Below are 12,176 nucleotides of genomic sequence, written 5' to 3'. Positions count from 1 at the left end.
TATACACTTTTCACTCCGAAAAAAGGAAAGAAAAAGAATTCGGCTTTATTTTGGGCAAAGCCGGCCCCCTCTTCCGCAAATACCCCTACCTCTGTACAGCATCGCGCCGCCCCCTTCGCCTCCGCTCACCGCTCTCCGGCAGCCGGATCGGTACTACCATTTCCGTACACGAGCGTTTTGTTACTTTTTTTCGCTCAACAAATCTCGAATCCAGTCAGCCAACCTTTTTGATTTTTTTTGAGCCAGCGGTACCGTCGATCGTTGAATGAGGACGCTCGGAGCATTTTATCGGCGCTCTCTTCTTTGGAGGAGCTAATATTAAGTCGTGAGATTCTTTATTTCTCCCATCCATCGTTTAATTCGTGAAATTGCTATGATTGCTATTCATCTGCTGCGGCGAAAAATACACTGTTTAATTAATTGATTTAGTTCTGGTTAATAAGGAGTGTTTTTTGGTTATCGGTTTTAAATTTTTTTTGATGAAGCTTCCATGGAGGCTGAACTCCAGCATTTCAAGGGTTTATACTGACCTTGCGTGGAGATTCTGTATCCTGTGCTGTGGGTGAAAGAATGGGCATTCTGCGATTAGGGCTAAAGAATGAACTAGTAATCATCTCCAATTTTCTGCATTTCTGGTTCTCCAAACTCCAATCTCCAATCCCCTACCCCTATTATGTTCCTCGGTTCCTTGATTAGAACTCTTGTTGACTCATGAGCGACTGTTTTATTTTGTTTTGATGAAATGCATGCCAAGAATTGGTTCATTTTTGTATCTTTATGTTGCACATTTTTTACTTTATCTTATGATCTTATGCCTATGATGTAAAAAAAAATAGTACAAGACAGTGGTTTTTATTGAAAAGGGCTAGGAGATGTTTTAAATATGAGTTTGATTATTAGATAAGTCTCACGTGCTGTTCAACAGAGTAAACTACGGTAACAGGGTAATCGCTGATCAGGAATTTCAATCGATCATATCATGGATATTTCACGTTACTGATACCCTGAATGCTGACTAGATAGATTACAATGAGTATTACAGCTTTCAATTTTGGAATGAAACACACAATGATGAAGAACAATGAGTACTTTTGTTATCTGCCGTTCTGTATTCCATGCAAGTAAATGGTTGACTCCAATGTGCTTCTTCTCCTTGCGTTTTTATAAAACACTTTTAGTTGGTTTGAAATAACAACTCATCACACCGTGATTTGGTGATTTTTATTAGTTTAGAGGGATATTTAAGTCTGTTGTGAATTTAATTCAGCAACAGTATCATTGGAATTAAATGACATTGAAAAAAAAATCTAAAAATGGATTTGTGAACTATTATCATCAGGTTTATGGTAATGTTGCCAGACTAGCTGCGATAGCGATTTTTTGGCGATATACATCCCAGAAATTAGCCTTTAACTTTTCCAATCAGCTTATTTTCCTTGCCATTTAGCTTCGACAGAAATCATTTCTATATATTTCATTGCAAGTAGTTTGTGCAGCAAGCACCCTATTTTCTGGACCAATAGTTCTGATGAACATTTTCTATTTATGCTTCAGCGTCATGTAAAGCATGGATTGTAGGAAATATACATGTGCTAGCAATGTACCTTCTATGAATCTGGGCACCATAAGTTTCCCAAGTAAGGCACATGCTAAACAACAAATGAAAGATCACGAGGAAGCTGCAGATTGTGCTGCTTCCATGGATATTGATGTTGACCTCCGTGAAATTTATTTTCTGATCATGCATTTTCTATCTTCTGGGCCGTGCCATAAAACATTTGGGCAATTTCATGAGGAACTTCTGGAACATGAGCTCTTACCTAGAAGATATCATGGCTGTTATTCAAGAGATGCAGCCTGCAGGGATGAAAATGATGATGGAAAATCTTTTCCTTTAACTTATGAGAATTTGATTAGAAGGTAAGTATAGTTTACAAATCATATTTTCTCAAATTCTTTTTTCATAGGGCAATTATTTCAGAGTTCCTCTTACAGATGGACAATGCAAGTCAATCTCATCATTCAGAAGAAAACTGGCTGCAGTTGTACTGTGTTTTTTGTTTTATTTTTTTAATAAAAAATTGATTGATTACTATACTAGATATACTGAATGTAGCAGTATTAAATGTTACCCCTCTTTACCAGCATAAGCTTTAGCAAGAGGTAGTTGTCCAACATGGTATGAGAGACTGCTAAATAGGAGTATATGTTTTGTGTTTGAATTGGGGCCACCTGTTATAATATATTTTAGAGTTCAAGGTTTCAATGCAAAGCATTTATCCTATATATAGAGGCTGTATGAAGAAACATGAACAGAGCTCCTCTCTATGTAGTAGTATTAATCATGTAGGAAAATGTTATCTGATTGATATTTTTTCAGTCTTAAACAATAAACGAGGATAATATAGTTCGTGCAAATTTTTCTAGATAATCTTAATTATGCTTTAAAAAGTTTTTGTGGTGTAAAGTTACTAGCCATTAGCCAATGGTGGAGGAGACTGGAGGTTCTTCTTACAATTTTTTAGCAGTGCTCCATCCATCCACAATATAACATTTTCCAGCACAATTATTTAGCTGCTTAGTTTTTAAAATCATTCCTTTTCCTTAGCGTGCAAGTGATGTCATTTGATTTGGGTTACTGTATTTTACCAGGTACTCTCACATTGAAAAGGATCACTTGGTTAAGCTTCTTAAACAGCTGATGCTGTTGACATCTCCTCCGTTACGGTGTATGGTTGGAAAAGCTGCTCCAAGTGCTGCAGATGTGCCAACATTACTAGGAAGCGAGTCATTCTCTTTGTTGTCTGGTATATGATGCTTTGGCCTTGTTTCTCTTATTTACTTTTCCCTGCTACGTGAAACTGATCTTGGAGCTCTTTTTTCTTCCATGGTCAATGACAGAGTGAAAATGCAACTTGAAGGCTTTCTAGTCCATCTTATTCTAGCCATTTGGCAGTTGATAAGAATATCATTCTACTTGACTTGTTGAATCATTAGGTGCTTACATAGAGATAATATGCATTTGCAATTCACGACAAAAGTAAATTGGAGATTGGCCATGCTACTCATGCTATTATGTGCAACCCCAAGGGATGCACCCCCAAATAGAGTAGATTGTATCTAATTTATATTTGTGTCTGGGAAGTCATATTTATGTTCCTAAGAGTTACTCAGGAATATAGTGTCATTTAAATGGTTTTCCCCTCCTAAGCTGGTTAAGATTTCAGCCAGTCATGTACAAAATCATTTTTTTTCTGGTATCTTGCTCTATGTCTTTCTCAGTGAGCATGTGAAGCCTGTAGTTTTATGAATTTTCTGTTATGCTCACCACAAATGTATTCAATTAAGAAAGGATAATGTATGGCACTTAAAGAAATTCATTATTTGCATGTTATGTAGGTGAGAAAAAAAAAACAAATAAGCCAGTGAAGAATTTACCATCTTTTCTGCGCTGGCCTCACATGCAAGCTGATCAGGTTCGAGGGCTTAGCTTGAGAGAAATTGGAGGTGGCTTTTCAAAACATCATCGATCCCCATCTATACGTGTTGCATGCTATGCCATTGCCAAACCATCATCTATGGTGCCAAAGATGCAAAATATAAAGAAGTTAAGAGGACACAGGGATGCTGTGTATTGTGGTATGTTCTCTTTTGGATTTAACAACGCATGGCATTTTGCAAGATGCACTTTACGAATTGCAAACAATCTCGTGGAAGCATATCAACTGAAATTTGTGTCATATCTCCATGCATTTCTACCCCTTGGACAAAGCTTTCTCTCTTTTTCTTTACATCATTTCACCCCATTCTCCAACACTTGTGGTGTCTGTCCTACCCCCATGCCTAATATGAGTGATCCTGCATTGTTACTGAACTGCTCAGCATTCTGCAGCTATATTTGATCGCTCTGGTCGCTATGTGATTACTGGATCAGATGATCGCTTGGTAAAGGTTTGGTCAATGGAAACTGCATTGTGCCTAGCTAGTTGTCGTGGACATGAAGTAAGTTTAACCTCAAGTGAATTGATATAGTTCTATATATTGAGAAAGATGATTTTGTTTTCTCTATTCCACTTTATACTGTCTAAATTAATTCCCTTATGATTATTGTCAGGGAGACATTACAGATTTGTCTGTCTGCTCCAATAATACGTTAGTGGCATCAGCATCAAATGATTTCACTATCCGAGTTGTAAGATTTGGTTCTTGAACAGCTGCAATCTTGTCTCTTACCTCTTAAAAAGCTGAATTATCGTGTTATGCAGTGGCGTCTCCCCGATGGGTACCCTATTTCAGTTCTTCGGGGACATACTGGAGCTGTTACTGCAATTGCCTTTAGTCCCAGGCCCAATACAACTTATCATCTCTTATCGTGAGCATTCTTTTAACATTGATCTCTGCATTATTCAGTATCCTATTCCTACCTGTCAAGTTTGTCACATTTAAGAGCATTTCATACCCTGTTGCACTATTTTTAATGAGCACATTTAGAGCCAATATGCATTGTCATATAAATATCATATAGATCATGAAAGGAAACTGTTATATATAAATAAATTAGTAATACCTTTGGTTGATATATATTATAAGTTGTTTTTTTTTCTAGTTATATAGAGCTTCCTTATCTATGAAATCTTGTGTGTTAATAGTATACTCATTAGTAGTAAATTTATGAAACTGTGAATGTTAAATCTCCTTTGAAGCTAGATTAGATGAAGAAAATATATCTTTTCAATGTAATCTGATTATTAACAAATTGAACTTGTACCTTATAACAGCAATGTAGCGTGTCTTATTTACTAATTCATTAACTTGATAGGTCATCTGATGATGGAACATGTCGATTATGGGATGGTAGATACTCCCATACTCGTCCTCGTGTTTACATCCCAAAGCCCACAGATGCTCTTACTGGTTAGATGATGTACCGTTTCGTTGTAGTTTATGCTAACATCTTGCTTTATTTTTACTGGTTTACATGATTCTACTTGGTGCAGGAGGTAGCAGTTTGCCTCTACCTAGTACGTTGTTGAGCACGGCTTTGCCTAGCCATCAAATATTGTGTTGTGCATTCAACACCAATGGGACGGTCTTTGTTACTGGGAGCTCTGATACTCATGCAAGGGTATATCAAATTACTCCTGTTTATACTATGTTTACATTACATGCATGTGAATTTGAGAAATGCCATCCGGCCAATCTCTTACCATTATCTTCATTCACATTTATTTAATGGTAAACATGATTGTGTGAGTTACTCTCGACTCTTTATCTGCTTCCTGTTTGTGCTATTGGGTATACGATTCTTTGCATGTGCTGTTTCAGAGTATAGTTGTGTAATACTCCCTCCATCCCACCATATTTGACACATTTCTTTTGGGCACAAGTTTTTAGGTAGTGGTGTTTAGTGGTTAAATGATGAGAGAATAAAGTAGGAGTGAGAAAAAGTAGAGAGAAAGAGTAGGAGAGAGGATAAAGTAAGAAAGAGATAGATTGCTTTTTTGCCATAAAAGTCAATGTCTCACTTATAGTGGGACGGCCTAAAAAGGAATACACCTCACTTACAATGGGACGGAGGGAGTAACATTTAAATTCTGGGAAAAGTTTAGCATCTTGTACCCATGCAGTATGGAGATATTTGTTAAGAGATTATCTGAGTTCCATGCTGTTATTTTTCTTTTATTACTTTTATATCTCTTTAAGCGTTGTTGGCTGAATGAGATACTAATATGAGCTCACTATGGATAAAAATCTAAGAGTTTCTTCATAAGCAGGTTTGGAGTGCTTCTAAAACAAGCACAGATGATCCTGATCAAGTATGTCATGAAATTGACATACTAGCTGGCCATGAGAATGATGTCAACTATGTTCAGTTCAGGTTTGTAAGTTATCATTTTGAATCCCTGTAAATTTTCATGGGCTAATGATTGCATTTTATGCAGTGGCTGTGCTGTGGCTTCAAGATCTTCTCCATCTGATTCCTTCGTCGAGGACAACATCCCAAAATTTAAAAATTCCTGGTGCATCTCTTATTTACATATCTACAAGGACTACATCTTCACCTGTGCCAGTGTTAGAGATTTAACTTAGCCTATTTTTGTCATTGACTCGTGCTTTTCAAACCTCTGATATCAGGTCTAATCATGATAACATCGTTACCTGTTCACGCGATGGCAGTGCAATTATATGGGTACCGAGATCACGGAGATCTAATGTTAGTGCTTCTAGGGCCAGTAAAATTTTAAAGATAAATTCATCACATATCCGTACATATTACGTTTGGTTTTATTCTTCCTTCAAAACATCTATGTTTTCTCTTAGGGAAAACTTGGACGTTGGATTCGGGCATACCATCTTAAAGTTCCTCCTCCACCCATGGCTCCCCAGCCACCCCGAGGAGGTCCACGCCAGAGATTGCTGCCTACTCCACGTGGTGTAAATATGATCATGTGGAGCCTGGATAATCGCTTTGTACTTGCTGCAATAATGGGTAATTAGTTTCACACTGAATATATATTTTCATATCTCTCTCTATGCCCAATTTTTTTGGGTATAATGTTTCCATTTCTGTTACTATATTTTAATCTCCTTCCCATTTTCTAATCATTCCATGTTTAAGAAAGAGATGTTGTAGTTTCTTGGTTGGAAGTATTTTTTTATTCTAAATTTTGTATGCAGATAACAGAATATGTGTCTGGAATGCTAGTGATGGCAGCTTGGTGCACTCTTTGGCTGGTCATACAGCATCTGTATGTATAACTTAATTTCTGAGATTTGCATGGCGAATTGGCCCATCAGCATGTTGCTTGCTTGTGTTTTAGTGTTTGAAAAAACCACAAATTTGCATATGGACACTTTCCCCTTTTCTTCATTTTATTGTATAGCAGATCTTTCTGGAAACTAGTCATCGGCATGAAAACCATCAGTAGTTATGATTAGGCATGTTATGCCCTTTAATCAAGAGGCAGAGTATTTAGTGCTATCATTTTACTTGTGTATTGATGCTAATATTTGTTTATTCATTTCCTTTTTGGGTGCTGCAAATTGACAGACTTATGTTTTGGATGTGCATCCTTTTAATCCAAGAATTGCTATGAGTGCTGGGTATGATGGCAAAACAATATTGTGGGATGTAAGTTACTGATGCAGTTATTTCAGCAATCTGCCGACACTAGTTTTGTCTTATCTTGATATTTTCGATATGTTGTATTCCTAGATATGGGAGGGTACTCCTATAAGAGTGTATGAGATAGGTGGACGCTTCAAGTTAGTTGATGGGAAGTTTTCACAGTAAGTTAGACCAACTTTTTTTTCCTTTCTGTAGTATGAATGTATCTTTGTCGTTGCTAATAAACTTGCTATTTCTCTAGGGATGGCACATCAATCGTGCTTTCAGATGATGTAGGCCAAATATATCTGCTGAACACTGGTGAAGGAGAGTCCCAGAAAGATGCTAAATATGATCAGGTATAAAGATGACACTTGGATTCATTGTTGGTTGTTTTCTTTGACTCCCATGCATGATTCTCACTATGTATATAATCGACAGTTCTTCCTTGGGGATTATCGCCCACTTGCCCAGGACACTCATGGCAATGTTGTTGACCAGGTTAAGAATATCTTCCATGGTGCTTGTACTCATTGATCTACTGGAGCTCCAGCAGTAATTCCATATTTGCATTCTGAAACTCTGATATCCTACTCTCTCCATTTTATAATACACCCGTAAAAAGATTTGATTGGTAACATTTCAATATAGATGATAGAATTGTTGTTCATATTTATGGTTGACAAGTTTAGAGTATCTGATTAATGATTTCATTTAAGAGTAGTTTAGCTAAAGAGATTGGTCTCAAACATCTTATTCGTCTTGTTTATCAAAGATCTCAAATATGATGGATCTGATGCAGGAGACACAGCTTGTACCATATATGAGGAATATTCAAGATCCCCTATGTGATTCGAGTATGTCATGGTTCTGATAGTGCGCATGTTGCTTACGTTTTATCTGCAATATTTTTCTTTCAAGTGATTTAATGTGTTAATGGTCTGGGGTTACATACCCGTCAAACTTGTATCACAGGCATGCTTCCATACCCGGAACCTTACCAAAGTACATATCAGCAGCGGCGGCTGGGTGCATTGGGAATTGAATGGCGTCCTTCATCCATTAAATTTGCTATTGGCACAGATATTGGGATAGGCCAAGAGTTTCAGATACTACCTTTACCAGATTTGGATGTTGTACTTGAACCACTGCCAGATTATGTGGATGCTATGTTCTGGGAACCCGAAAATGATATCATACATGACGACAATGACTCAGAATACAATGTCACTGAAGAGAATTTTAGTGATGAGCAAACTTGTCCCAGTGATGGAAACTCAAGTGATTCAGCTTGTAGTGAAGAAGACGAGATTAGAGAAAACCCGAGAGATAGTATGCGCCGATCAAAAAGGAAAAAGTCTTTTCTTGAAGTAAGCTTGATTTCCCAATATATCAATATTTTAGCATGTTTTGTTTTTCTCTGATCTCCATGTTTGTTCTCAGGTTCAGCATAGAAGTTCTACCGACAGACGTGGTAAGAAGAGAGTTCCAGACGAAAAAGAGGGTACTTCATCTAGAAGTAGAAGATATAAAAAATCAAAATTTTCTCTGAGGACCTCCAGAAGGAAGTCTACCAAGTCAAAGTCATCGAGACCTCAAAGAGTTGCTGCACGTAATGCTATCAATAACTTTTCCCAGATACCAGAAACTACTACAGACGAAGATGGTGAAGATGGCTCTGCAGGTGAGACATCAGATAGTGAGTCATCCTTGGATGGTTTAGCTATTCAGAGGAAAGAACAAAGTGACAACCTGATGAATGTGCAAAGAGAATACATGATATCTTCACATAAGTCTGAAGAATTAGTCAAACCTTGTTTAAACCACACTGATAGCCAGATCAATGTTGGAAACAAGAAAAAATTGGTGCTTAAATTTTCTCTCCCTCATCGCAAGCCACCTGTCTTGTCCGGGAACCTGGAGAGTGAAACTACTAATACATCTTCAACTTCTAGAGTTTGTGAAGAAAGCCCCAAAGAAGACAGGGTCGATGCCATGCCTGGGAATCTAGCTTCATCTTCTGTAATTGTGGTCGATAAGGAATGGTCTGAAGGCAATAAAAGGCAGCCTGGCGGTAATGAAAAAGCAATTGAAGCTAGTGCGGTGAGTGATAACAAGGTGAATTTGGGGAAGTTCAAAACGGGCTCATCAAATGGAACACAGTTAGGAGGCTATGATGTGCATGATGTCCAAACTAATGGATGCCTACAAGTTGACAATGGCTATGATGTGTTTAACAGACAATATGGTGTTGTAGAAACAGATTTATCCACTTCTGATCTTCATGGATCTAATAGCCTCACTATTGATGCAAAACCCACTTCTCAACCTCAAAATAAATCCAAAAGGAAACTCACTATAATAAAGATCAAAACTAAGAAAGTTCCTGGGGAGTCTCCTTCCAGACTTCCAGGTTTGAACCGCTCAGACGGTTCCACAGGTGCTGCAGTTGAGTCAACATCTAAAATTGATGAGGAAGAACCAGTTTTCCGGGCGTTAACGACGGACCATTTCTCAGACGAACCAAACCACTCTCCATATGTCTCCATGAATGGTGATGGATTTGATGACAGTACGCATGTCAGCCCCTATTATGAAGAGGCAGAATATGAATTGCCTGACTTGGCAACTGATTCAGCTCGTAGAGCTAGATCCTCGAGGTTGAAAGCTACATCTTTGGACAATGGTTTTGCTAACCATACTTCAGCCATGGGTGTTGACTATCTGCAACCAGGTACATCAAGAAGTGCAGAAAGATCCTCCAAGAGAACTGCTGAGAATTGTCCATCATGGGGATACAAACATGCTGGAAGACCTAAGTCTTCTTCCAGTAACAAGAGAGAAAGTCACTACAGGGGAGACACAAGCTCTTCTGTTGAGAAAGACAAGAACCAGATGCTCAAGAAAACTAACTGGCTGCTGTTGTCAGAGCAGGAGGAGGGATTTCGTTACATCCCCCAGCTTGGAGATGAAGTTGTGTACTTGCGACAGGTATAGGTGCTGAGTTTGAGTCCAATTTTACTCTTCTTGTTTATATACTGAAGGCCTTAGCCTTTGATGATCTGCAGGGACATCAAGAGTACCTTGAGCACAGTGGGACACAACAACGTGGTCCTTGGCTGAGGTATAGAGAAGCAGTTAGGGCTGTTGAAATTTGTGTAGTTGAAGAGCTAAAGTATGTGCCATGTCCTGGTTCTGGAGAGAGCTGTTGTGAAATCACACTACGTTTTGTGGATGCATCATGCAGTGTAGTCGGCCAAAAATTTTCTTTGACACTTCCTGAACTGGACTTTCCAGATTTTATTGTTGTAAAGTCACGGTATGAAGCAGCTGTGGGCAGAAGCTGGACCACTAGAGAAAAGTGCCTCGTGTGGTGGAGAGATGAGAGCGATCAAGGTGGCACTTGGTGGGAAGGTTGCATTGTTGCTATAAAAGATAAATCTTGCGATTTCCCTGGAAGCCCATGGGAAAGATATCATGTCGAGTACAAGAATGACGATGTTGCTGATCCGCATCGTCACTGCCCTTGGGAACTTCACGATCCAGATAGGTTATATGATCCTCCTAGGATTTGCTTCGAAAGCAAAGAGAAGATCCTAAGTTCTCTTACTAAGTTATTGCAGAAAGCTGGTAGAGACAAGGTCTTCCTTTTTCTCCTCTTCCTATAAATAGGTTTTCTACTTGCTAATACTCTGTGTGCATAATAAACGTGCTATTTCAATCTTTTTACTGATGTTTACAGGATAAGTATGGCATCATCAAATTGAACGAAATCGCACAGAAGTCGGATTTTGTGAACAGGTACAAAATCAACATTTTGTATTTCACCTCCATTGCAAACATAATAGTACTAGTACTTAATGATGGGAATGTTTCAGGTTTGTTGTTCCACTATCTCCCGAGCTTATCAAGTCAAGGATAGAAAACGACTATTATAGGAACACAAAGGCTGTGGAGCATGATGTTGAGGTAATGATAGAAAATGCTGAATTGTACTTTCCGAGAAATCCAAAAATCATGAAGAAGATGAACCGCCTATCAAATTGGTCTGCTGATATCTTTTCGGACCAGTGATGGTCCGCATTCGTTCTTAATTTTCACCTTCTGAAAATGCAGAGATCCATATTTTTTGCTGGTGAAAAAACAACATTGTTAACTGGTGTATGAGAGGTTAAAAAAGAAAAGTCTTAATAGTTTATAACATTGAGACTATTTCGACTGACCAGATTATCTAACTTATTTGCTAATTGCTGTTTTGTGATGTGCCATCTCCATCTCTGTTTCTGGTTTCTGTGTCATGATCCAGAACCAGAAAAGAAGCGTACGGCAGGATGATATAGTAATTTTAAAATATGTATCCTCAAAAGTTTTTTTGTGATTTTGTTTTACATTTCGCAACTTGTGTTGTGTGTTTCGAGTCTTGTAATAGATGCTGCAGTACTGCATACAAAGTAAAGTAAGGATTGTAAAAGACGCTGTTTAGGGGAAAAATCGAAACCTAATGCATGTTCATGTTGATGTTTAGGCTTGGTTTACCAGATTTTGCGAGTAATATTACCAAGGTGGAATTAAGGGTTCAAATTGTGAAATGAATAAAGATTCAGATCTAAATACAATGAGACACCAAAATACGCCGCTACTGTTATTATATGTGTGGATTTGGATCTTCATCCCTCTCGTTGTGAGATGTTTTCAAGTAATTTGTGTATCATGAATTTCAGTGTCCAAATCTCGTCCTTGGTAGTTTCGTTCTTAAATATTAACTCACTTTTATTTTCATTCAAACGTATCATAACTTACACATCCCAAATTATGAGAATAATAAAAAAAAACTTTTCTAATTATTCTCCAATTCTATACTTTTTTATTATTTATAAAATGAAAATTAATAGCTCAAAATTGAAATATTACCTAATGAAAATTTATAAATTATTTGATTAATTTTATAAAATAACCTAATCAACAAAGGAAAAGTTAAATACTAAGTACACAATTTATAATCCTAAGTAAATCGAAAACAGTTTGCTTATCATGTTGTTTCCTATGCGCTTTGTTCATCATCGGCATA

The 12,176-nt window shown here is 37.7% G+C and overlaps 1 protein-coding gene across 2 annotated transcripts; it reads left to right on the top strand.

The window, feature by feature from the left end:
• On the top strand, positions 1-11,474 carry LOC121811176 (PH-interacting protein-like). Of its 2 annotated transcripts, XM_042211976.1 has the most exons (26): positions 1-150; positions 247-325; positions 486-606; positions 1,555-1,920; positions 2,653-2,807; positions 3,400-3,639; positions 3,893-4,002; positions 4,115-4,192; positions 4,266-4,372; positions 4,820-4,914; positions 4,998-5,125; positions 5,775-5,878; positions 5,943-6,020; positions 6,136-6,214; positions 6,322-6,490; positions 6,679-6,749; positions 7,052-7,132; positions 7,217-7,290; positions 7,371-7,467; positions 7,550-7,609; positions 7,911-7,965; positions 8,084-8,478; positions 8,552-10,099; positions 10,177-10,749; positions 10,851-10,909; positions 10,987-11,474. In XM_042211976.1, exons 4-26 carry the CDS (start codon positions 1,568-1,570, stop codon positions 11,180-11,182), a joined length of 4,905 nt encoding a protein of 1,634 aa, XP_042067910.1. In that variant the 5' UTR covers positions 1-150; positions 247-325; positions 486-606; positions 1,555-1,567; the 3' UTR covers positions 11,183-11,474. The 2 variants fall into 2 exon arrangements, with proteins under 2 accessions (XP_042067910.1, XP_042067909.1); XM_042211975.1 differs by lacking the exon at positions 486-606.
• Positions 11,475-12,176: the final 702 nt, after the last annotated feature.

This window comes from Salvia splendens, chromosome 7 (assembly GCF_004379255.2).
Source record: "Salvia splendens isolate huo1 chromosome 7, SspV2, whole genome shotgun sequence".
In the NCBI taxonomy this organism is placed as follows: Eukaryota; Viridiplantae; Streptophyta; class Magnoliopsida; order Lamiales; family Lamiaceae; genus Salvia; species Salvia splendens.
This window is presented reverse-complemented; position numbering and strand designations above follow the sequence as displayed.

Coding starts and splice junctions, on each gene's coding strand:
- LOC121811176 (XM_042211975.1), top strand. CDS start 1,568: ATGGATTGTAGGAAATATACATGTGCTAGCAATGTACCTTCTATGAAT. Junction 7,468..7,549: donor AAGATGCTAAATATGATCAG/GTATAAAGATGA, acceptor TATAATCGACAG/TTCTTCCTTGGGGATTATCG. Junction 10,910..10,986: donor AAGTCGGATTTTGTGAACAG/GTACAAAATCAA, acceptor GGAATGTTTCAG/GTTTGTTGTTCCACTATCTC.